This window comes from Natrix helvetica (assembly GCF_964273705.1).
Source record: "Natrix helvetica genome assembly, chromosome: 2".
Lineage (NCBI taxonomy): Eukaryota > Metazoa > Chordata > Lepidosauria > Squamata > Natricidae > Natrix > Natrix helvetica.
In genome coordinates, this window is record NC_138552.1 from 274,621,235 (window position 1) to 274,647,393 (window position 26,159).

General features: G+C 39.5%; 1 protein-coding gene across 3 annotated transcripts; it reads left to right on the forward strand.

Annotated features, from left to right (window-relative positions):
• The first annotated feature begins 1,182 nt into the window (after positions 1-1,182).
• Positions 1,183-24,745, forward strand: CRCP (CGRP receptor component). 3 transcript variants are annotated; one of them, XM_081940384.1, is made up of 6 exons: positions 1,183-1,422; positions 5,928-5,964; positions 8,517-8,615; positions 10,632-10,726; positions 18,054-18,111; positions 24,371-24,744. In XM_081940384.1, exons 1-6 carry the CDS (start codon positions 1,415-1,417, stop codon positions 24,512-24,514), a joined length of 441 nt encoding a protein of 146 aa, XP_081796510.1. In that variant the 5' UTR covers positions 1,183-1,414; the 3' UTR covers positions 24,515-24,744. The 3 variants fall into 3 exon arrangements, with proteins under 3 accessions (XP_081796510.1, XP_081796511.1, XP_081796509.1); XM_081940385.1 differs by lacking the exon at positions 1,183-1,422 and adding an exon at positions 1,549-1,778 and having other exon boundaries at positions 24,371-24,745; XM_081940383.1 differs by lacking the exon at positions 1,183-1,422 and adding an exon at positions 1,796-1,935 and having other exon boundaries at positions 24,371-24,745.
• Positions 24,746-26,159: the final 1,414 nt, after the last annotated feature.

Genomic DNA, 26,159 nt, shown 5'->3' on the forward strand with positions numbered 1-26,159 from the left:
TGCTCAAGGCGCACAGAATGCTGTTACCTTCCCACCAAAGGAGCTTCCTATTTTTCTACTTGCATTTTTACATGCTTTCAAACTGCTAGGTTGGCAGAAGCTGGGACAAGTAACGGGAGCTCACTCCATTATGCGGCGCTACGTATTCGAACCGCTGAACTGCTGACTTTTGTGATCGACAAGCTCAGTGTCTTAACCACTGAGCCATCGCATCCCTCACAATGTAATGTAGTATAACATTATTATATTAAATTACCTCACATCATAATTTATTATAATTATATAAATAAAATAATTATATAAAATAGTAAACTATTACATTATTATATCACATTATTATTATACGTTATGTTACTTCGTATTATACACACCCCTCTAAGCCATTATTTTAAAAAAGATAAAATTGAATAAACTAAGGCAAGGAAAAGGATCTACGAGGCACCACTTCTTGGGGAGCAGCACTTTTCATTTCCAATATTCAGATGCGAAACATACGTTCACATATACATATTTTTAAAACTTCAATTTTTGCTAGAAAAATTATTTTTAAAAAAGATAAAATTGCATAAACCACTAAGCGAAGGAAAAGGATCTATGAGACACCACTTTTGGGGAGCAGCACTTTCCATTTCAAATACTCAGATGCGACATATATAACATACATTTACAATTTTATATTTACAATTATGTGTGTGTGTGTGTATGTATATATATATGTGTGTGTATGTATATGTATGTATATACATACATACATACGTACATACATACATACATACATACATACATACATATGTTGGTTTTGTTGTATTCGGGTCTTTTCCCGTGTAAGATTGAGATTGTCTTTGCAGAAGACTGGAAAGTCTGGAAAAGACCCGAATACAACAAAACCAGCATACCTACATGCGTGAAAATCTACGAAAACAAATACATACACACATACATACATATATACATATATATGTTGTATTTGTGCTGATAAATAAATAAAGGGAGACTAGTCTCCCTTTATTTATCAGCACAAATACAACACAAATATAAAAAGGCAACATTAAAAATATGGTTTTCTGCCTAGATGGTCTCCTGCAGAAAGTGGGAGTAGTGAGTTCCCTTCCATATTTGGCCATACCAGAGGTTGTAACACAAATACAAATAATGTGTGTGTGTGTGTGTGTGTGTAATTGTATATAGCTTCCATTCTTGCTAGAAAGAGGGTTCTCTCCCCCCTCCCTCAAGTGAGTTGACATGAACATCTGGAAGGCGCCAGTCCCCAAACGGAGCCTTTCCACGGAGGAGGAGCTGCGGCGCCTGAGAAGGAAGGGGCGGACCCGGGCGGCCTCTTGGTGCGCAAGGAGGGCGCCGTGGAGGCGGCGTTGCTGACGGCGGTGCGGACTTGCCCGTGGACTGCAAGGGCAGCATGGAAGTGTAAGATGGCGAGCGAACTGGGCTTATTTAGGCCACTAAGACTTGCACACACACACACAGACCGCCACTGAAGGGTTAAAAACGAAAGAAAGGCGGGATTACACTCAAAGGCAGGGAGGAAAGAGAAGCACCAGGAGCGGGTCTGAACTGCCGTTGTTTTCCGGTCATGCACACACACGCGTTTCCTCGGCTTGTTTAAAGCTCTCGCGGTTGCTTCGACCTCCTGCAGACGCGGCTCCTTCTCTTGGCTTGGTTTTTATTTTATTTTTTAAAAAGCGGTTCAGCGGGTTGTGCGAATGCGGCCCTTTAGTTAGTTCAGGATTCATCTTCCTTGTGCAAGTCCTGGAAATGACACGGTTAGGGAACCAGATTAATGTATATTAATGAGTCCAGCTATTGGCTAGCAAGTCCTTCAATATTACGAGAAGGTGGAGTAAATTAAAGGTTTGAGTCGAGCCTCTATGCTGATGACTTCATGGAGACAACTGCAGAAAGGGTTTGGCAAACAGAAGGGTACATTGTCATGGCTTTCTAACCTTTTTATTATTAGTTCCTGGTGTTGCCTACAACCCTAACATTTCCTATGGTCTCCAATTCAAATCCAGGTTTGGCTCTACTTACGTTTTTTGGCATTGGCCAAATTCAGTTGCTTACTTCCGTCTGCTGTGATGGAGAATCTCCTGCTGGGAATACACATAACAGCTATATTTATTTCTGCATGGCTTTTTTTAAAACTATCTCTGAATCCAGACTTGTGATCTATTTTGCCACTTTTTGAAAAGTTTGAGAAGCTGTATAGGAGGAAAACAGTTTTCTGTGCGTACAATCATATTTGTATATTTAAATAGGTACACATTGCTCTTCTGTGCATTGATGAAAATACACATAAATATGACAAAAAATTTTTTAAAAAAACTTGGCAATAGTATGCAACTAACACATTAAAAAGTAATTACTATATATCCAAAAGTAAATCCCAGTTAATTTAGTGGTGGTTGCTTGCTCCCTTGCAGCATCGTATTGATAGGCAGGCATCTGGGAGAACAAGATCTAATAAAAAATAAATATTCATAGGATTTCAGTGCAGTTTTGATAAGCATGCTCTGATTGATAGTTACCCATAAGCAATTTATAGACATTATTGGTGATCAAGTAGGCAGGAAGTTAAATATGTTACTGTTGTTTTATTTGATTATTTCCAATTAATTAAGCAGGAGTAAAAAAAAATTAAAAGATGGATTTGGTTTGCGCAGTTGTTCCTAGAATAGGACATCCATCTAAGGCAGGGGTGTCCAAACTTGGGAACTTTAAGACTTGTGGACTTCAACTCCCAGAATTCCCCAGCCCCCCATGCTGGCTGGGGAATTCTGGGAGTTGAAGTCCACAAGTCTTAAAGTTCCCAAGTTTGGACACCCCTGATCTAAGGGCACATTACCGAGACAAGGTAGCATCAATATGTTGGGGGTTATATTGTGGCATTAAGAATGGCAAAACTTTATTTCTCTGTTCTTATGTCTGAATAGCCCTCCTGGCAACCCTGTTTAAAGGATCATTTCCTGATGGGGGAAAGACAAGCTGCTGGACCAGGGCCATTGTGACAAATAATCTACCTATCTGATATATTTTTCATATATTTCAGTCACTGGTTTTGCTAGGAGTTGGATTCTGACTTTTGAGGTGTCTGAGGCATTGTCTTGTGGGTTTAGATGAGTGAAGCTTGTGATTCCAAGGAAGTGGGCATGGTCTTTGAGAAGACCTTCCTGGCTTGTGAAGGCTACTTAGGAAGTAATCTGTTCTTAGGTCTATGTGATCATGTCATCCTCCTTGAGGGAAAGGGGCCATCTGCCAGTTTTCAAAGACATTGCTGGGCATAGTGATTTTAAACAAGTTAGGCACACTTTAATCATCCCTTTTTGGGAAGATTGCTGAAAAATGGAATTGCAGCTCCAAGGGACCCACGATTATGTGAAGCCTTTTCCATTAGAGTTTAGACAACAGTGATCAATCTACTTCTAGAGACAAGGTATATATCATCCTGGTTGATCTCTCAGCTGCCTTTTGATGTCATAATATTTGATTCATAGTATCCTTCTGGTCCACCAATGAAGGCACCTGGGGGCCTTCCCTTCACCTTTCCCTGGGGGCATTCCAGTCAGTGCTGATTTGGGGAAAGAGATTGTGGCTGAGGCCCCTAATGTGTGTGTGCCTCAGGGCTCAATGCTCCCATCCCCCTTTAGATGCGGAGGGTCTTCATCACGTGTGCTAATTGACTGTGTTCCTGGCCCTAGTGATGGTGCTGGATTCCAGATAGCCACTGATGCCCTAGACCAGTGATGGTGAACCTATGGCATGTGTGCCCCAGGTGGCACGCAGAGCCATTTGTCAGGGCACGTGAGGCGCTGCCCTGTCAGCTGGCCAGCGCGCATGCGCACACTGGCCAGCTGAGTTCACCTTTTTAAAAGCCATTTTTGCCCTCCCCAGGCTCCAGAGGCTTTATAGGAGCCTGGGGAGGGCGAAAAGAGCCTCCCCCGCCCTTCCAGAGGGCCTCCAGAGGCTTCAGGGACCGTCCGGAGGCTTCCCTGACGCCTTTGGAACGCTTAAAACAACCCTCCGAGCAAACCGGAAGTCACTTCCGGTTTGCTCAGAACGTCATTTTAAGCGTTCCGAAGGCTTCAGGGACCGTTTGGAGGCTTCCCTGACGCCTTTGGAGCGCTTAAGAGCATCCTCCGAGCAAACCGGAAGCCACTTCCGGTTTGCTCGGAGGATGGTTTTAAGCGCTCCGAAGGCGTCAGGGAAGCCTCCAAACGGTCCCTGAAGCCTCCGGAGGGCCTCTGGGGGGGTGGGGGAGGCTCTTTTCACCCTCCCCAGGCTCCTATAAAGCCTCTTGAGCCTGGGGAGGGCGAAAAAAGCATGTAAAAATGGGGGGGGCGTGCATTGTGTGCGCATGCGCACTGGGGTTTGTGTCACGCATTGCATTATGGGTGTGGCATGCCCCCCACTTGTGGCACGCGAGCCAAAAAAGGTTCGCCATCGCTGCCCTAGACACCTCTCTTGGAATGAGCCCTTGATGTTAGAGTTGATGTCAGTGTTATAAATTTCCATAGACCTCTCTCTAAATATAATGCTTAAAATAAATAAATTATATCTATTTAATTTGAAAGATGTATTGGGCATGTTTGGGAATATTAATTTTAATTATCCTAAAGCTAAAACTCCCCATCATATCTTTATAGTGAAAAGAATGGGATCTAAGGTACAAATGAAGAAGAACTACTATTTCTTACAGACTGAAGTATCCTTATATCTTTAGAAATCCCACAATTCTTTGTTCATTTCCCTAGTATATTGCATTGTAGCCAAAGAGAGAAAAATATCAGCTAGCATCATACTGAGTGTCGATGCAGTAATAAAGATGGCAAAACATTTTTAAAAATTCATGTGGGCAGTGGTTCTACCCAGCAGACAAGTACACGGGCCAAATTACCCCCTCAAATCCTCTGAAACCATGCAACATTTGTTCTAAAGTGAGCCAATTCACTCATCTCCTATGTTTTGGGCCAATTGAGAATAATTTTCTGTGCATCTGTTACCCTTTTTGATTATTTTTTCTTACCATAGCGGTTGGGCACGGGGACTCCGATTTCTCCAGATGCATATAGAACGCAAAGACCTTCAAAAGAATTAAATAACTCCACCAACAAAAGAGAATATATGTCCGACAGCAACAACAACAAAAACACTTTTCATGAAATGATTGTGTCCGTGATTATGTATGAACATAATTGCTGTAGCTTTTCTTGTACCCACACAATGCAACGAGAACTCGAAACTCAGCATATTTTCAGAAGGGGCTCCCTTTTCTCGTCCACTCAACCAGTACATTGTAAAGACAACATTAGAGCCTATGGAAGTTTGTGGAAAAGTTGTTGAACTTGTTTGAAAGTGATGAGTGTGGTGGTTCTATTCAAACAGTCGGCTGTGCTTGACATAATGCATTGTATTTTTTAAGTATGTTGCAACAGGGGACCTGAAAACAGTGTCATTCCCTTCCGTTGTAAATGCTAGTGATATTTTCTGCTGCCTATCTATCCAGCTGTACTCATTGTCCCGAGGATGTATAGCTAATTTGTGATTAGTGAATGTGATTTTTTTTTAAAAAAAAGGAATCTTGATTTTTTTTTACTCATTTTCTGAAAATAAAATGAGTTTATTTGCTATTAATTGGAATGCAGGTCAATAGAAAACAAGAGCAGGCAGGTATCCGGCAAGTCCGTAAACAGATTTGGTTTCAATAGTCTTTTCAAGTTATGGTACACTTATTCTTAGTTTCAGATTAAGTGCAGTTTTAAAACTGATTTATAAGTAAAATCCTTCCTCAAATTAAGCTTAGCTCTGTGCCCATCTTCCTTTCAACTTTTAGAAGAAAGTTATGAATTTTTAAGGTAGCTTCTCCATACTTGTCCTGTTAAAGTACTTACAATCTCTTTGGATTTTTTTTTCCATAGGAAAGATGGAAACGCAGCCCTTCTCAGCAATTATGAGGTAATGTGATTTGTAGTGTTCTGAAAAGTTACATATAGGGTGAATTTTGTTTTCATGACAGTATTGTAATTCAGTAGAGCTGGATGGCATTCAAGTTAGGGAAGATTTTTTTCTAGAAGTGAACTTGATCTATGTCCCTCAGCCACCATTATCTGAGGCTGCAATATAATGGGCAGGAATACACCACCTCCTTCATGATGGAGCCTAGGTTAGTAATGTAAGTGTTCTGGACTGGCCAATCCTTTTATGTTTGTCTTTTTATGTTTGTTTCATCACACCTTAATTGGTGTCTCCTCATTTATTTCCTTCTTAAAAGACTGACATCTCTCTCTGCCTTGTATTTAATAATTGCAAAAACAGAAATCATAGAGTTACTATTACACAATGGGAATTATAACGCGCCTTGGGAAATCTACTCTTGAATGAAAATAGATCCTTTGAATAAAATGTTGAACTTTCGTAATGTTAAAACGACATTCAAAATGTATCCATCTCCAGTAATAAATAATTGATTTAAAGGGTAACCATAAAGGAGGGTGGCCATAATTTAAAATGTAGCCATAATGGAGGGTTGCTGGATTGTGCCAGATGAATTACAGATCTGCAAAGGGTTGCTAATTTCCTTTGTTTAATAGCGGTAACAAAAAAGCTCCTTCAAATTAGCTGAAATCACAAACGCTTAAGAATATTAGCAACAGAATGTAGCAAATGCAAGCTCCAATTATACTACTGAAAGAAAATCGTGAGCGGAATACATTGTTGGAGGCTTCTTTTTCTGTAGTTTTTCTGCCCATTTTCTTGAGCTATTCAGGATGCATTTAACTGACTTATAGTGAATGTACCTAAAATAGATTTCACTAGTCTAAAGCCTGGGGTAATTTGAATTTAAATGTTTGGAAATTAACTGGCTTATTGGAAAGGATTTTCCAATGTCTCCTAATATTTATTTATAGGTATTTAATATATATGAAAAAACATATCATATTTTCAGGCTATAAGACACACTGGAATATAAGACGCACCAAGATTTCAAAGAGGAAAACAAGAAAAAAAATAGTTCTTGCCCTCCACAGGGCAGGCTTCCCAAACTTCTGTGCACCCTGTTTCTGCGAAAAACGGGCCCATTTTTGGTGAAAATGGGACACATGGGGCAGGCCAAAAATGTTCATATTCGGGGTATAAGGCACACCAACATTTTCACCCTCTTTTAGAGGGGAAAAAGTATGTCTTATACTCCGAAAAATACTGTATATGCCCATCTTATATACAATGACACTATGTAATAGTATGTAGGAATGATCTTGAGAGACAGGAGGAAAAGCCCCAGACTAGACAACTGTCAAATAAGAGGCAGCAGGAGGAATGAGGGCATGCCATACATCTCAGACCCTACTAGGTTTCTTGGATTTTAAAGATGAGGGAGAAGAGATATTCTTTCAGGCTTGCAAGATTTTGTTAATATAATTTTACCATAAAGTTAGAACTGCTGGACTTGCTTCTTGCCTTGACTACCTGGCAAGGCTAATACCCTTGGGTGATTCACAGGGACATAATAAAGCACAAAATAACCACAAAACCAACATAAAAATAACTCCAGGCCCCAGAAAACAAAACTCACCCACATTCTGTGCATCCACATATATTGGGCTCCAGATTCACTTTAGCCCAACATTTGGGTAAAGAGATATTTATATAAGGCCTTAAATAAATAGAAGGCTAGATGCAAAGATGGGATTCTATTGGTTCGGCCCAATTCGGGCAAACTGGTAGCTCCGAAGATCAGCCATCCTTCAGGTGCCCCCCCTCCCTTTGGGCTATACTCACCTATATTTCCTTGTTTTGTAGCCCAGCTGATAGGCACGGCAGAGTGGATTGCCGCGCCTCAGTTGTTTTCCCGTGAACTGTGCACGCAGTGCGCATCAGGCATGTTAGGTACGCTCGATGAACCGGTTGCTAAACCGGTAGGATCGCACCCCTGGCTAGATGGGTAGGAATATGTGATATCAAGCATTTTAATGGAAGTCACCCAGAGCCACTCAGGTGAGATGGGTAGTGTACATATTTAATATATAAATTAAAAAATATTTCAGGGAGGAGGGTATTTTAGTCCTCAATGTCACTGCATTTATTTTGGTTTGCTAGCTGTGCTGAAGATTTACTGCGCAGGTCACAGTTCTTATCTGACAATGATTTATTGCGCATGCACTTTCACCTTCCTTCTTAACTTTCTCTTCTGATCTTCTGTTCGCCTTCCAGGAGGCATGCACATAGCTCTGCCAAGATGTAATTAATTCAGTTAGCAAGTTTGTATTTTTACTTTCTTTTATATAAAATAAATGTTTTTATTAGATCTTGCTTCGGGTTTATTTTTGCTTATTCAGAAGTATACTGCCAGGAAAGGCCACGATCCATCATTATTAATTACAAAGGTTTAAATTATATTCCTTAACACTCAAGATGGCCTTTTACCATATTGCTACTTTAAAGTGGTTTTCTGCCACATATTTACTGCAAAGTTCTGGAGATGTTTAAAGCTATTCCCTCCTTCCCAGGTCTACAAATTGTTGACCGATCTGAAGCAGCAGTGCAAAGGGCCTGGGAAGAGCAAGCAGAGTGTTGGCCAGCAGAATCTGAACACAATCACGTATGAAGTAAGTTAAGACAAGACATGAGGAAAAATCTCGTGCTTTGTTGCCTTTTCTTTCTCCATCCCACTTGCCTACTTTCCATGAACAGGAATCTTTTGTAATTCTGCTATCTACCAGAGTGGATAAAAATCAATAATATTTTTTTAAGAGTAAAAAAAGTCAGATTTTTTAAAAAATTAAATTGGATTTTTTTTCTTTTTATCAAATTTATTTTAATGAAATGTTTTTTGGAGAAAAAATCTTATCAAAAGAGTTTTCTATTTAAGATACGTTAATAATTTAGTTTATTCAGCATGAAATGGAGCTTAGTTATGTAGTACGACACTGTATATTCTGCAATAGTGGGACTCTGAGTCAACAGCAGGTCGGAGGAGGAGGAGCTGCAGGACAGATATGACAGTTGCTCTTTAAAAATTATGATTTAAATCGAGATGATTTAAATCAAGCCTTTTTACTAGTGATTTTAAATCTTGATTTACAAGTGACTTGATTTAAATCTAATCCACCCTGCTATCTACTAAAAGAAAAAGAAAAATTCAAAGAAGTAACACAATTCATGTTCTTATACAACATGAAAGCCAACTGGATGATTTCGGGCCAGTAACTCTCTCTCAGCCCAACTCACCTCACAGGGTTTTTATTCTGAGGAAAATAGGAGGAGGAAGACATGGTGGATATGTTCACTGCCTTGCTTTATTTTTTTAAATAAAATAAAGGTGGAATACATAAATAAAATATATCCTTGAAAACAGGATATATCAGTGAAATAATTTTCATATTTTTAAAAACAAAATATCTCTATAATACTACTGGAATACTATAGCTAGCAAAATAATAATAATACAGATAATCCTCGACTTATTTCTACAATTGAGCCCATTTCTTTCTTTCTTTTTTTTAAACAAAATTTTATTGGTTTTTAAAACAAAATATTCAAGGAAAGGGGTAATGGATGAAGTACAAATTTTGACAGTTACATTATGCAGGAAATGGCCCTCCCCCCCATTCTCATAACTTTCATTTACTAATACATTAGTTTGTTATTGCTTAATACTATTTTGTCAGCATATAAACTTTTATCCTCAAATAATTTCAATTGAGCCCATTTCTGTTGTTAACTGAGAGATTTGTTAAGTGAGTTTGACCTTTCCTGCCACAATTGTTTAGTGAATCACTGCGGTTGTTAAGTTAGTAACACAGTTGTTAAATGAATCTGGCTTCCACATTGACTTTGCTTGTCAGAAGGTTGCAAATGGTGATGACATGATCTCGGGACATGCAACTGTCATAAATACAATTGCCAAGCATCCAAATTTTAATTATATACTGCAACAGTCATGTGAAAAATGGGCATAACTCACTTTTTTCAGTGCCTTTGTAAGTTTGAATGGTCATTAAATGAATGGTTATAAGACAAGGACTACCTGTAATGACTTAATAAGTGGATAAAAATATCAAATCCAGTCTGAATATTGACTGACTCTGTGATGAGCCATAATAATCTCCTATAGTTCTATTACATCTGTCCATCACAACATTTCACTTCTTAAGCTTTAGTATCATATTCTCTCATAATTTTGCTTGTCTTACTCCAGTGATATGCATTATCAGATGTGGATTATTTTGCCATCCTAAAACTGTTCATCCTTGGATTGCCTGAATTCCAAATGTGGTTGAATTTTTTTCTGTGAATTTCATCCAATTATCATTAGGATTTTAAAAAAAGAGCAAATGACAGTGGAGCCCCCTTCCACATTCCCAATTCCAAATAACATCACATTACTAAAATCTGGTTGCAAAATGTTAACGTATACCAACATGACCACTAAAATGAGTTTTCGGAAGCTCATTGCTCTTGCTGAAAAAAGAACCACAAAGCAAAACATTTTGACTTTACACATCCACAGTAATAATATTATTTGCAGCATTTGAAACCAGGAAAAAATAACTCCCAACTGAAGATGGCCTGCTCCATTGCAATGGGAATAATATGGAAAATTTCTTTTTCTGCCCTTTTAGACACTGAAATACATATCAAAGACACCATGTAAGTTCCAGAGTCCTGAGATTGTAAGAGATTTCCTCATAGCACTGAAAAATCACAAGCTAACAAAGTAAGTTAAAATTTACACCATGAAACAATGGATTAGAAATGTTTGCATTGGATTGCATATATCCCGACTATTCATAATAATGTTGAATTATTGGTGTTCATAAAAATACTTTCAGCTCAGACCAGGAGATCCCCTGGTGGTAGGGAGCAAGAAAGTCAGCTGTAATATGTGTGATATTCTCCCATTTGTGATTTTGTTTTTATTCATATTTACTGTTTTTATTGCCTTTGTAGTATGTTTTAATAGTAGATGTTATTATATGCTGCCCAGAGCCCCCATAAAGTCACTTTCTGTGAAATAGGCGGCCATATAAATGTGATAAATTACTTATTTATGGGAAATCCCAAGTAACAGTTTACTGTAATAATATTTGAGGTAAAACTGTATTTAATGGTACAAAAATGTATTATATCTAAGTTGAAGATTAAATTCAAAGAGCCTAAGTAAATACTCAATATTTTCAAATATGAGACAGTATAAGTTCTTATTAGTTAGTTAACTGTGGCAAAAGTAATAATTGCTGTATCTGAAAAGACTTGTATGAAGGAACCTAAAATCAATTTGTCAAGATTGTGGATTCAATTAATGACAGGATTGCCATCGCTAAGTGAAGCAGTCACACGTTATGACTTCATCACTTAGCAATGGAAATATTTATTAAATTACAGGTAGTCCTCAACTTACCACAATTGAGCCTAACATTTCTGTTGTTAAATGAGACATTTGTTAAGTGAGTTTTGGCCTATTTTACAACTTTTCATGCCACAGTTGTTAAATGAATCATTGCAGTTGATAAGTTAGTAACCTGGTTGTTAAGTGAATCTGTCTTTCCCACTAATTTTGCTTGTCAGAAGGTCAGAAAATCTGATTGCATGATCTTAGGACATAGCAAAGGTCAGGGGTGTCCAAACTTGGGAACTTTAAGACTTGTGGACTTCAACTCCCAGAATTCCCCAGCCAGCATGGCTGGCTGGGGAATTCTGGGAGTTGAAGTCCACAAGTCTTAAAGTTCCCAAGTTTGGACACCCCTGGCAAAGGTCATAAATATGAACCACTTGCCAAGCTTCTGAATTTTGATCACATGATAATGGGGATGCTGCAAAGGTCATAACTATAAAAAATTGTCACTTTTTCAGTGCTGTTGTAACTTTGAACGGTCACTGAACAAACTGCTGTAAATCGAGGACTAAGTGTACTTAATAAGGGAACTGGGGTTTCAAGTCTACTATATAATGTCTATTAAATATTTTGCTTGTTAAACTTTTATCCAACATCAAGTTTAATTTATGCTTGTAATTTGATTTTGGGCCTTCCGGTTGTAAACAAAATTGATTGGTTTAAATTAATATTACAGATTAGCAATAGAAAAGAGGGACTGGGGTTATCTATCTTTGCATATATAACAAAGAACATTCCTCCTCTAAGAAAATGTGTATTGGGAATCTTGGCAGTCTGCACATTATCAGGAATATCTGTCTTCTGCTGACTAGCAGGGGCACTACATGCCCAACAGCCTTTTTTTAATTAAACAAATAAACATTCAGAAATTTACATTTTAAAAGCTGAGGAAAATGTTATCTCACTACTTGGACAAGTAGCGGAAATACCAGATAAGCATTTAGACCAGGGGTGTCAAACTCAATTTCATGGAGGGCAGCATCAGGGGTGTGTTTGATCTGGGGGCGGGGCTGTGGGGCATGGCCAGCTTCATGTCACTCAATGGCTTGCTCCCGCCCTCTGCCAGCGAAAACGGAGTTTGGGATGGCTGTGCGCGGCCCTCCAAGCTCCATTTTCAGCTGCGACAGCGTGCTCCAGCCCTCTGCCAGAGCAAAAATTGAGTTCATGAGGGAACCTGCGAGCCAGATGTGACCCGCAGGCCTTGAATTTGACACCCCCGATTTAGACTGTTTGTATGGATCTGGAAACATCTCATTGGCACTTCTCTCTGCAAAACTCCCTTCAATATATAATAATTCTCTCACAGATTTGTTTTCTATTCCCAAATCCTTTAAAATAGTCAATTTCTGTCATACATCCTTCAGAAAATAGGCAGTCCTTGATTTATGACCATAACTGAGCCTGTATTAACATCATAAGTTGTGCTGGTCATTAATAAGTCATCAAGTGATCAGTCAGATTTTGCCCCATTTTTCTGTGATCATTAAGTGATTGGGCCTTCTGACTGTGATTAAGCCGCAATCGTTAAACGAACTCATTGTTTGAAGTGGGCGTTTTCTGCTGGAAAACAGATATAAAGTTTCTGGCAAAAAAAAGTTATAAAGTGCAGTCACATGACCCCCAGGACACTGCAAACAGCCATCACTGTAGGAGGCTTGCTGAGTGCCCAAAATGTTATCACGGACATTGGAACTTCAATCTGGGTTGTTAAGTACCTTTCAGGGAGTTCATCGTAACTTTTGAACAGTTGCCAAGTGACTGGTTAATTAGGCAAGGACTATTTGTGGTCAATTTAGTTTGATTTTAATTGTTTTGGCCTAAAAAATATTATAACAAAATAAAAAGCTGTGAAGAGAATTGTAAGAATTCTCACAGTACTTTTCCAATGGTGAACCATGGTGTCTTTCTGAGCATTCACTTGATCTGTGTAATTGTTTTTGATAATCCTTATTACCATTTTCCACAATGGTGTCTGCAGCAAACTGTGAGGACACCAAAATGACAACAGTAATTAAAAATAATATACCTTATATATATAAAAGCAAAATACCACTCATGCATCATCACGAAATCTCCAGAACTATAGAGCATACACATTTGAAATTCAATATGTATGTTCCTCTTGGCTTCCAGGTGCTCATTTAAGAAATGATTTTTCAAAATGACCATCAGATTATCAGTATTCCTTATACAGTATTATATTAACATGCGTCGACGCTAAGGAGTTAGACTTCTACTCCCCCTCCCCACCTGAAAGGAACTCTGTTCCAACTGCCTTTACCCTATATGGGCATGGCCAGCGCATGAATCATCCAGCCTGCAGGCTGGCCCAATCACATGGTTTCGTAGTGAAGCATGGGTATCCAGCTAGTAATTTGATAGAATCACATTAATGCTGTGATTCAGTACCTGCCCCAGACATCTTGATGCTTTATAAGTAATCATAATATTTGCATGATTATATCATCACACTCATTGTCATTTGTTATCCTTCTGACCTCTCCAGCAGATAGAGGAGTCTGCATAAAGGCACCCAGAAAATGTATGGCTGAAGTTGGGGGCTCTCGATTTGCATTCTGTGCTATGGAAGAACATTTCATGTTATATCTTAATGTTTACCAAGTTAGATATCCATGGTTCTACTTGGGTTGCTAAAACAAAAATTCTCAGAAGCCTCAGCTTGCTTGGCCAATGCTGAGTGATAGTAAGAGCCACAGAGAATCACAACTGGAGGCTGAACATTCTCCATCTGTGTTTACACTGCTCAGTTATACATGTAGGGCTGTCATCCAGGTTCTGTAGAGCATACATTAGTAGTTGGTACCTCTAGATGGCGCCCATTGACAATATAATTGTTATAGGAAGGCCAGCTCTAAAAAAATATGGTTTTCCTTTTTTTAAAAAAAATAATTCTTTTATATAATTTGTATTTGCTGGCTGGCAATGTGAGGCATTGCAATTTCTATACGTCTGGAGGAGATCAGATTGGGGAAGGTTGATGTATATAGTGCTTTATATTGTTTAGCAACTCTTCATGGTAGGTGAGTAATTTTTTGTGGGGTGCTTGGTGCTTCCTGGGCTTGGCTATTTTCTTGCATATGATGATACTATCCCACAGAGCAACCCCTGAGCTACAAAAATTCTCTTCTATCAATAATTTCCCTCCAGTTAGCTGATATAGCAAAAAAAGAAAAAAAGTCCATTGTGCCTTCAATTGTCATGTCATATTTACAGGTCCTTCCAGCATTTCAGAGGTAATCCAGGTGTCCAGGTTCATATAGATTAAAACAGGTTTTGGCACCTTCATCTAATAATATCTTAGAAATCAGAAAACAGATAAAAGGAGGAGTAGCCTCCTGCACAGACTCAAGTTTTGTTATATAGTGATGGCCAAAATGGAGCAGCTAAAATGAAGCCGACTCACAATATTAGTGAGAAGGAAATGGCAATGTGAGGCAACTGCTAAAAAAGCAAAAGCTATTTTTGATAGCCAAAATAGGAGCATAGGGTCCAGAAGAGAAGATATAACTCTTCCATTCTGTGTTGCCTTGGTCAGATCCCATGTGATTGGCACCGTCTTGGCATTGTATAGAGTAGACGCAGATTGCAATGAGTTCAGAAGATGCCGAGATAGGTTTGGAAACAAAACACAGTTAAAAAGTCTGTGTGGGTGTGGCCTATGGAAAAGACAAGTGAGAAGAAATATAGAATTCTTCATTGTTCAGTAAGAGTCTTAAAATATATGAAGGAAAAAAGGAATGAATTTACTTTGTATTGCCCCAAAGAGCATGACCAGAACCATCAGAACAAAATTACAAAAATGTAGACTCAGACTAAATTTCAGCTGCCATGTGAGAAGATTACTTCTCCTTTGCTAGAAGTCTTCAAACAGAGGTTGGATGCTCATCTATTAAAGATGCTAGAAGAGATTCTGAACTGAGCAGGAGGGTGATTTTATTATTTATAAATTATATATATATATGGCCACTGACTTGCCACGCGATTCAGGCTGGCTAACAAAAAATTAAAAACAGCAAATAATACGCTAAAAAATTAAAACATATTGCACTGAGAAGAGTTGATAATCTCCTAATCCTGTGTGGCGGGAAGGGGCATTTTCAGAGACAAGCAGGGTTAGATTCATATTTTTTTGTGGGGGAAGAAGGGGGGAATGTTGTTCCAGAGACAGGCATAGTGATAGAAAGAACACATTTCCTGGGTCCCACAAAATAACCCTGCTCTGTTATTTTGAAGACTCTGAACATGACAATCCTGTCAAATGTTATTGATGAAAAAAGGTCATTGAAGACCAGCCCAGGCCCTATGTCAGGGGTGTCAAACTCAAGGCCCGTGGGCCAGATCTGGCCCGTGGGGTGCTTAGATCTGGCCTGGGGGCTGCCCTGGAAACAGCGAAGGACTGGCCCGCAGTGCCTCTACCAATGAAAATGGAGCTCGGGAGAGTTTTCACTGGCAGAGGGTTGCAGGAGGCCGTTGCAGCCAAAGATGGAGCTCGGGAGCTCGTTTTTGCTGTCAGAGCACTCAGGCTACCACAGGCGCACCACAGGCCCACCACAGGCCCAACATGAGTGATGTTGAGCTGGCCATGCCCATCCTGGCCCCCTGAGATGAAACATAACCTTGATGCGACTCTCAATGAAATCAGGATTGGCACCCCTGCCCTATGCAGTGAAGGATTTTATAGATGATGGCCAGCACTTTGAATTGCATCCAAAAGTCAACTGTGCAATTCATATAGCAGCAGTGTTTTATGGATCAAAGTTTCAAATACCCTCCCTAGAAAAGGAAAGTTGGAAATTTATCAGAAATTACCCACCATTGTTTGGTTCAACAATGGGTACTTGAGAAGAAAATGTACCATTGTATCCCTAACCCCAAGCCTAATTATCACTTCACTCAAGAATTAATGTACTACCTCTTAGATTCAACCACTCATTGTCTCCCCACAGACTTTAATCAATTTAGAAGAATGTGGATCTAATATACATGTGACTTCCTTCACAACCCCGAGGACCCTTTCCGCTTCCTTAGGACCAAGAAAGTAAAACTTCTCTCAGATCAAGCCAGACAATACTTAACTCAATAGGACCTGCATAGTTGCAGTAAGCTTCTACATTTAGGCAAGAAAAACGAAATGCACAGGTACAGTATAGGTGGTACCTTGCTCAATAGTAGTAACTGTGAAAGGGATCTTGGAGTCCTAGTGGACAACCATCTAAATATGAGCCAGCAGTGTGCAGCAGCTGCCAAAAAAGCCAACACGGTTCTAGGCTGCATCAACAGAGGGATAGAATCAAGATCACGTGAAGTGCTGATACCACTTTATAATGCCTTGGTAAGGCCACGCTTGGAATACTGCATTCAGTTTTGGTCGCCACAATGTAAAAAAGATGTTGAGATTCTAGAAAGAGTGCAGAGAAGAGCAACAAAGATGATTAGGGGACTGGAGAAGATGTTGGATAACTATTTGTCTGAAGTGGTGTAAGGTTTCCTGCCTAAGCAGAGGGTTGGACTAGAAGAACTCCAAGGCCCCTTCCAACTCTGTTATTCTAGTATTGATTCTAGTTGGATTTCATCTCAGGGTGGATTTTAATGATTTCCCTTAACAGATTCCTTGAATAATCTTCAGAGCAGCCTATCAGAAGATCTTCTGACCAATCTCTCCCTAAGAGGGATTGAATCACTTTGTACAAGGCTCCTAGAAAGCAATCCATGGACACAATAAAATGGGGAAAATAATTATATTTTGTCCCTTTTTATTGTATATACCTTAATAAAGATTCTTCCCCATGTTTGATTAGGCTCTTCATCTTTTTCCAGCAGTGCTGCGAGCATCTCTTTCTGCTATTTCATTTCTATTCTGGGTTGTTACACCATAATTTAAATTCCTGAACTCTCTTTCTGTCCTTTAAAAAAGCCCAGACATATACAAGTAGTAGTAATTATAAATTCATCTTGGGTTATGTTTTCATTTAGCTTAAATGCTGTTCACAAAAAGTTAATTTTATAAGGAATCCATGGTTGGAAAAAAACAAACTGGTTTAAATGATTGTTTTACGTAAAAACGATAAAAATTCACCCAGCTGTTGATACCAATTAAATTGGGCATCCCTGTCTTCTGCCTATCTTGGTAACCAAGGATGTGAAACTGACCCTTAACGGTTTTATTGTGCTGCACAGGATTTTGAAATACACTTTTAGCCCTTTGGGACCATCTAATGCAGGGGTCTCCAACCTTGGCAAGTTTAAGACTTGTAGACTTCAACTCCCAGAATCCCTCAGCCAGCTGGCCCCAAGTCTTACACTTGCCAAGGTTGGAGACCCCTGATCTAAGGAAACAAGCTTTTGAAATCTGGGTTCAGAAGGAGCAGTGGGTTGTGAATGTTCCTGAACAAAGGGTCATTGAGGGCTTTAGAACCTACAAACCAGTAAATTCCAATGCATTACAGATGTGGGAATGGCAATTTTCAAGCTCTCGCATTATTGCATTTCTGACTGCTAAGGCCAGGCTGTAAGTAAGACCCTGAAGTAAGTTGGATGTTCTGTGGACAAGGTTTTGTTATGATGTGGACTCACTCCTGTGACCAGAATCCCTAAATTATATATATTTATGTCCTTTGCTTGAGTACAGGGCAGAAAAACTGCAACTACTCAACCACAGGCCTGCAACTGCTGTTGAAATCCAGCTGGTAAGTTACAAAGCCGCCTTCTGAAACATTGCTTTGAACATAGAAAATCAGCCAAGAAGCTTTATCAATTTTCCAATACTAGTGGGATTGATATAATTCTTGTCTGGGTATCCTTTTTCTTGGCTTTGTTCTTCTCTTCAGCCTACTTTATTGTTTACTCTGGTTGTGGAGAGGTTGCAGCTGTGATGCAGCACTTGAACAGATGCAGTGGAAGGACTGGCAAAGGTGGGAAAAGCAGCTGCCAGGAGGAGTTACTACTAGATTTTGGAATTTTATTATATCATTTTATTATAAAAAGTTTGTTATTATTTGATTATGTATTGTAAATTGCCCTGAAATCAGTGGTGGGTTGCGGGTGGTACGCCCTGGTACAGGTGTACTGGTGCCTGCTGGAAGCAACAGACTCAGTTCCAGTATGGTGCTTCGGAGGGCCCACCCACCCACCCGCGCTCCTGAGCTGTATATTTGACCTAGCCGGGCCATTTGCGCACGCGCAGTCAGTGTACGGCACCTGCGCGCCACTCCACCAAGTAACTGGAGCATCGCGGGCAGTGGGTGCGCATGCATACGCAACACGCATGCACGTGGTGGACGCCTGGCCCCATCGCAGCGTACCGGTTGCGACGGGATCCGGAACCCACCACTGCTGGAAATGTATTAGAAGACTGTAATGTAAGTTATTATATTTAAAATATAGTACGTAAGCTACCCAAGTCACTGAGAATGACTTGGGCAGCCATATAAATTAAATAAATAAATATCAAGAAATAAACAAGAAGCCACAGAAGAATGCTGAAGCAAAGTAATTATATCCAGGTTAATTGTAAAAATAAAATGGTCAGGAGCAGACTGTGGTTTTTGGACCTTTGTGCCAACACACATAAAATAGCTACTTCGTTTTGTAAGGAGAGATTTCTTTTATGCACAACAGAAGTCCAAATACGGCAAAAAGAAATATGTCCAATAAAATCAGATTGTCATGGAGAGCAATGTATCTAGAAGCCAGTTTGGTTCTGACAACCAGTTTTTAAACCACCTACATGTTCAATTAATTAACATGTCATCAAGTCCACACTTTACTAACTTAATCCAAATTTTGTCAGGTGCTTTATCACATTCTTTTTGTTGAAATCAAGGTATACTATATGTAGAGCATTCTCCATCATCTCTGAAATGAGATACTGCTATTTTATCTTCTGGTAGCCAGCACATTTTAAAATTTCTACTGAATGATCTCTTCATTGTTGACTCTAGAACCTGTCTAGTTTTGATGTTCTGCTACCTGGTCTGTAATTTCTCCATTGTTCTTTTTTTGAAGATGGGAATTTTATCCTCTTGGTATTTCACTGGTTCTTCTGGTTTTCTCAAGGTAATTCATAAACATTTGACCAGGCCAGGGATCGACAACCTTAAACACCCAAAGAGCCACAAAGGTCCTAATTGGAAGCCCCCCTCCCCCAATTCAATTCTGGAGCCGATCAGAAGTCTGCTTCCCCACCACAGTCTCCTTCTAGCAGGCATCCTTTTTCCTCTACCTGTCCTCTACCTGTCCTAAGCGAAAGGCCTATCAATTGTGGAGCTGACCAGCAGAGGGATGAAAGAGCCACAGGCGGCTCCAGAGCCGCAGGTTGCCGACCCCTGGACCAGGCCATCAGAAAGTTCTTTCATGCTCTGCATTTCGTCTGATCCCTGGAGCTTTAAACTCATGCAAAGTAAATATAAATACGGTCTCACTCTAACCTTGGCCTTTCAGATTGTCCTGAACAGTTGTCTGGTTCTTCTGTCATTGAAAAAGTGTTGAGGGGAAAAAAAATATGACTTTAGCTCTGCTGTTCCTGTGTTCCCTGTCATTCCATCTTCACTTAGGCTGAACATGACAAATTCCTTTATCTATTCTTCCTAAACTTTAGCCTCCAAGCCCCTCATCATTTTTATTGCTCTTCTCTACACTGAACTTGCATATACCATCTCTGAAGAGGAAAATACTTCATGCTTTTCTGGCAATCCCCATTTTTAAATATTTTCTTTTTTAGAAATTCATACATTTCTTTTTCCCATTAGTTTCTCTGATCACAAATCCCTACTAACCATTATTCTGAATTATTAAAATGTGCAAAGTTCGAAATACCCAGTCAACTAGATAAATTTCCTTTCCCTTAAGATCTCCAACACTATGTGGTCCCTTTCTCTCAATATTCTCTGCTTATTTTCTATCTCTCCCACCCGCTTCCACTTCCTCTCCAGGCTGCATCATTCCCTTCTAACAAACCTCTGAGAACTGCATAATAAATGGATATTGACTGATACATCCTTGAGAGCTGCCTATTCCCTGAGCAAATAAAATGTTCATTTTAGAAGAAAATGAATAGCTGAAGCAAATGTTCTGAGGTGGCACCTGCTCTCGCAGAAGACGTGGGAGTTCTTAGGTCATTGATTTAGCAAAAAGGCAAGCTCTCCATCTGCTTTATTCCACGTTTAAGGAAGTCTATTAGTTTATAGGAGATGGAAAATAAAACAAGAGATCGTTCTCGGTTTAATCCTCTCCATAAAAATATTTTGATTCCAAAATAGCTTCTAGGTACACAGTCAAGGCTGCTGACTTTAACTGAAGTAGATGAAAATAATTCAATGTTGCAATGTGTTTCACCTGCATAAGTTTTTTTTAAACGTATTGTATCTGTTTTGCTCTCTTTCAAGTATTTAAAAGTTAAGTAGGGAAAAACAATCATGTCTATCTGCTTAGCTCAAAAATAATCTTTACCTTACTGAAGAGTTTGTTATTATTGCTGTTATGGTTTGTTGTACAGTCACCCAGATGTTTAGATTGAATTTGGCACTTTTATCCACCTGTTGAGTTCTTCCCAAGGCCAGAAGTTGTTGTTCAACAATACAGGAAGTCCTCGGCATACAACCACAATTGTGCCCGAAATTTCTGTTGCTGAGTGAGACCATTGTTAAATGAATTTGGCCCCAGTTTACCAACTTTCTTGCCACAGTTGTTAAGTGAATCACTGCAGTTGTTAAGTTAGTAACACGTTTGTTAAGTGAATCTGGCTCCTCCATTGACTTTGCTTGCCAGGAAGTTGATCATGTGACCATGGGGATGCTGCTGCAACGGTTGTAAGTATGAAAAACAGTCATAAGACACTTTGTTTTAGTGCCATTGTAACTTCCAGTCGTGACTAAATGAATTTTTGTAAGTTGAGGACTACCTGTATTCGCAGCAACATAAAGGTACAACATCAGTGAAAAAAGTGTGACTTTTCACACGTCTGTTGCATCGTCACATGATCAAAATCCAGACAGTTTGCATCCCAGAGTCATGTGATCTCCTTTTGTAGTTGTAAAATGGGGCAAAACTCACTTGGCAAATGTCTCGCCTAGCAACATAAATTTTGGGCTCAATTGTGATTGTAATTCAAGGACTACCAGTATTGTACAAGGGCCCTCCTGGCCACAGCTGTCACCTCCTAATTGAGCAGGAGCTATGAATCCAAGAAGACTTCAGAGTAGGAAAGTACAACTCTACTGAAGCCAATGGTGTAAAATGTCCTCCTCTAGGATCCAATATCTGAGTCATTTCCATAGCTTAGATGCAAAAAAGCTAAAGATCACAAAAGCTTGGCCTGCCTTTGAGGAAGTTTGTTTTTCTCTGAGATAAGAGGAGTAGCTCCATAAAGAGCATTAGCTATGACCAAAGTTGTTTGTTTAAAGAGGTAGAGATTTTATGTGGTTTTGTGGTGTGACTAAGAATTTCCATTTGCTATTCTTAGGCAGATCTAATAGGTGAGTATTTGCATCAGAAATTTCTTATCGTTTTCAGCGAAACGATATGTATGGTTAGGAAAAAATAAAACTCCTAGAACAGTGATACGTTGTTCAGTCATTCAGTTGCTTTTTACTCTTTGTGATGGACATCATTTTACTAGGATTGTCTGTCAAATACATTTAATTCTCTGCGTTTTGTAAATATCTCTTGTCTTTCCTATTTAATTATTCTCAGATTTTTTGTAGTGTTTATTTTTTCCTTCAGTTATTTTCATTGCAGAACAGACAACTGTTTTTGCATTTCTGGGGTTGGGTGCTTCCCCCCCCCCCTTTTTTTTTTTCTTCTTTAATCCATTAAATTTAGACTTTACCTTCATCATGGTATCAAAATGAATAGACTGACATACCAGTCAGATCTTTTATTTGTTTTCTTTGGTTTAAAATGCAACTGTGCAACAAGAAGTGTGTGATCTGAGCCATAGTGAGCACCACAACGTGTTCTTGCTGGCAGTATAGAATTTCTTTATTTTTGCCTTTAGAATATATTGTCAGTTTGATTTCAGACTTGTCCATCTGATGATGGCCATCTGTGGAGTTATGTTTTAGGTTCTCGGAATAAGGCGTGTGCTGTAAACATTTAATATTCTTAGCAGAACTATCTGTCTCATTCAGTCAGACGTGACCAATTTTTTCCCGTCAGTCCAGATACTATTTGCAGCTTTAGTATCTCAGATTTCTACACTGTAATTAGAATTATGCCTTTTTTTTTTGACATGGTGTTGCAAATTGCCATAGAACTGTTATACTGGATTTTCCATTTGATAATTGGCTTACCTTCAATTCAGATTAATATCATCTCTCATTTGGGGGAGGGTTGTATCCAAACACTGACTTTGACACAATAACAACAACAACAACAACAGCTAGCCTTATTTTTTCAATGAGATTTTAACCCACAATTGAAGATCTATTGCTTTTCTGACGTGAAGGGACTCATTTCAGTCCACTTCAATTTGCTGATTTCCAGAATGTGAATATTCACTCTTGACATTTCTGTTCTGACATCAACTTTGCCTTAATTCATAGTCTGACATTCCATGGACCAATGGTAGACATATCTTTGCTCCTTCAATCTTTCATTTTGCTTCTGGGCAGTCAGGAGCTGGGCTTTCCTTTGGCTTTAATTCAACACATTATAAGCACCGGTGCCCTTGATTTTAGCTCTTGCCCAGTAGATTGTTTCATGCCTTCCAAGCTTCAAAATCGTGTTGATGCTGTCTTGGTTGTGGACATCCACTTGATTTTCTTAACAGAACACTGGAGTAGATTGCTCTTTCTTTCTCCAGTGGACTGTATTTAGTCAGAGCCCTCATCTGTAGCATGCCTGTCATGGATGACGTTTCTGGGAATATACTATAGTTTATAACATCGTTAGGAAATGTCAGCTGTTTCATCACTACAAGGCCAAGCTCCATGAAAGAAATAAGGCTTCATTGTACATTCAAGCTGCATCTCAAGTGGAGCAAGGCTGAACCGGAATAGTCCAATGGCCAAAGAAGTTCCTGAGTTCTCTAAAACTTTCCATTGGACAGGAGATTAAAAGGCAGGAGATGGGGAAAAGCAAAGGAGTTCCAAAAATTAGGATCAAATCAAATACTTTTATTAAATGATCCTTGATCTGCTTTTACGATAAAAAAGAGAAATCGTTTGATATAACAATTCATTATTGGGTGGGAAACAATAGGGACAATCAAATGCTACCTTTAATCAAAGGCTTTGCCCGGTTGCAAGACTTGGTGAGGGTATGTGATATGTGAGTGTGGGACGAGCATCCCTTAAAAAATAATAAACATAAAATTTGTCAGTGTTACCTTCAAATTTGGAGATGACGGGGGAGATCATAGCACATCTTGGGGCATCATAAAAAGGACACTGTATGAGGACATGAGCGAGAGTTTCTACCTCCCTGGATCCACAAGAGCAAATCGTTTGCAAATGAGTTCAGTGCAGCCTTCCTGCCAATAGAGCTGGTGGGAGGCCCAGAAATTAGGATAAATGGTTCAATTATAAGATTTGAGTCCAGAGTGTATCCAGATATTGACAGTACCTAACTTTGACTAATGCATTCAATCAATGCCTAGGCGGGGAAAGCTCTTATCAGTGCCAACAGTCTTATCTGTAGAAATGCCCTTCCTTACCAGGGAAGGAAAGGCCTTTCTGTGCCAGTTCCTTGGAAGACCTGATTAGTTGACTGTTTTCTGATTCGTAGTAATTGGCTTCATTTTATCTGAGTTTTTCTGAGCCTCGCTAAATGTTAAAGTTGGTTGGTTTTTGTTCCTCTGCTGCATAATGTCAGCTTTATGGTCTTAGGACAATCTTTTGCTGTTCCAGCTGCAAATTCTGTGAATTAGGTCCATCCTAAGCTTGGAAGTTAGCGTGTAAAAGGGTGATCAGTACATACTGGTAGATATTAAATCATTGTCCTTTGCAGATTGTGGAAGAAAGTGAAGAGAGGCTTACAGAAGAGCAAATTGAATCCCTTCTCCAGACAGTCACCAGCATGCTTCCTGGAGACCCGGAACAAGAGCAGGAGCAGCAACCCATGGTTGTGGAAGAGGAGGGGAGCCAGACATAGGAGAAGTATAAACGAACTGCAGGAGACCTCCTTCCCCATTTCAGAATCTGGAAGGATTGGCCATATTCTTCATTTGCTATGAGAATCTGCAGATTTCCCACTGTCTCCATGATGAACTCACAGTGTTGTTACTATATGTTTTTCAATTGTTTGTACCTCATAGGAGAATTATTATTTACATTATAAACTTTTAAAGGAAAAAAAAAAGCCCACTCTTTGCTTTTATGTTTTGTGTATTGTAAATGCGACATGAATCGGAAGTTCATCCCAGGGCAAATGCTACTGTTGACTTCACAATTTTCATGCTTCTCTATTGTGATATGAATCCTTAATTCATCACAAGGCAGATGCTACAGTTAGCTTCACAATTTTCATGCGTATCTACCTGGAAAGTTTTACAAATCAACAGCACAAACGTTGGCGTTATGGACTTGTTCATTTATTAGGAAAGTGCATTCCAATATTCCTGTTATTACTAAATTACTAAAGGGTATCACATATAAAGTAGCAGATCATTAATAGGTTAACAATAGCCTATCCATTACCGTTGTATGTCATAACAGTCACAAAATGGGCCAGTCATATGACTGACCCGATTTTGCAACTTTTTTTGCAGTTAAACAAAGCACTGTATTCGTTAAACAAATCTATGGTAATTAAGTGACTCCATGGTTGTTAAACAAACCAATGGTTCACTATGGGCGTGGTTTTGCCAAAAACTACGTAGAAGTGCCAATTTTGGGCAAAACTGTTGTAAAACTGGTTTTCATGTGACCACAGGATGCTGCAAATGGCTATGAATACGGTCATATTGCCAAAGTTTGTCGTGATCATAGAGGGGGCTCAACCATTGGAACTTTGAATTTGGGTTGTTAAGTCCCCTTTTCAGGCTGGTCATAATTTCGAATGGTTGCTAAGCAACCTGTCATAAGTCAAGGACTGCCTATATGTTTTTCTTTCCTTTGTTTCTCAGCTGAGGCTTTCATTCTTCATTGGGTCGACTCACACTTACTTCTTAGCCATAACATGTCCACTATCCTTTTGGCAGATGTAAACCATGATCTGGGATCAGTTTTCTGGGCAAACACAGCCAATTGTTAAGGAAACCTAAAGGCATATTGTTTAGTCACTGCCCCTCTGTCTTCCTCCCTCACTTTCATTGTTCTACCGCCAAACTTCTGCCTAGTAGTCTGTATCTTCCCAATATTTGGGAGACTGAAAGAATCCAGTAATCAATGGCAAGAAGGAATTGTAGTCGAAAACATCTGGAGAACATCAAGTATCTTTGCGGTGTTCAGTTTTTGAGTGTCCTGGGCACCTTCCTCCTTAGATTTCCTTGGGCATACCAACAAATCTAAAGAACAATGCTGAGGCGCATAGTGCGAAGAGGTCGCCAACTTTCTGCAGAGTCAATCGCTACAGACCTCCAAACGTCCTGTGGCCTTCAGATTAGCTCAAGAACAGTGCGCAGAGAGCTTCATGGAATGGGTTTCCATGGCCGAGCAGCTGCATCCAAGCCATACATCACCAAGTGCAATGCAAAGCGTTGGATGCAGTGGTGTAAAGCAGGCCGCCACTGGACTCTAGAGCAGTGGAGACGCGATCTCTGGAGTGATGCATTCCACTTCTCTATCTGGCAATCTGA

What these genes read in the sequence shown, in the direction of transcription:
- CRCP (XM_081940383.1), top strand. Translation starts at nt 1,898, where the DNA reads ATGGAGACAACTGCAGAAAGGGTTTGGCAAACAGAAGG. An exon ending in CCCTTCTCAGCAATTATGAG is followed by an intron (nt 5,965 to 8,516) that starts GTAATGTGATTT and finishes CCTCCTTCCCAG; the next exon opens with GTCTACAAATTGTTGACCGA. An exon ending in AAAAATCACAAGCTAACAAA is followed by an intron (nt 10,727 to 18,053) that starts GTAAGTTAAAAT and finishes GCTTGAGTACAG; the next exon opens with GGCAGAAAAACTGCAACTAC.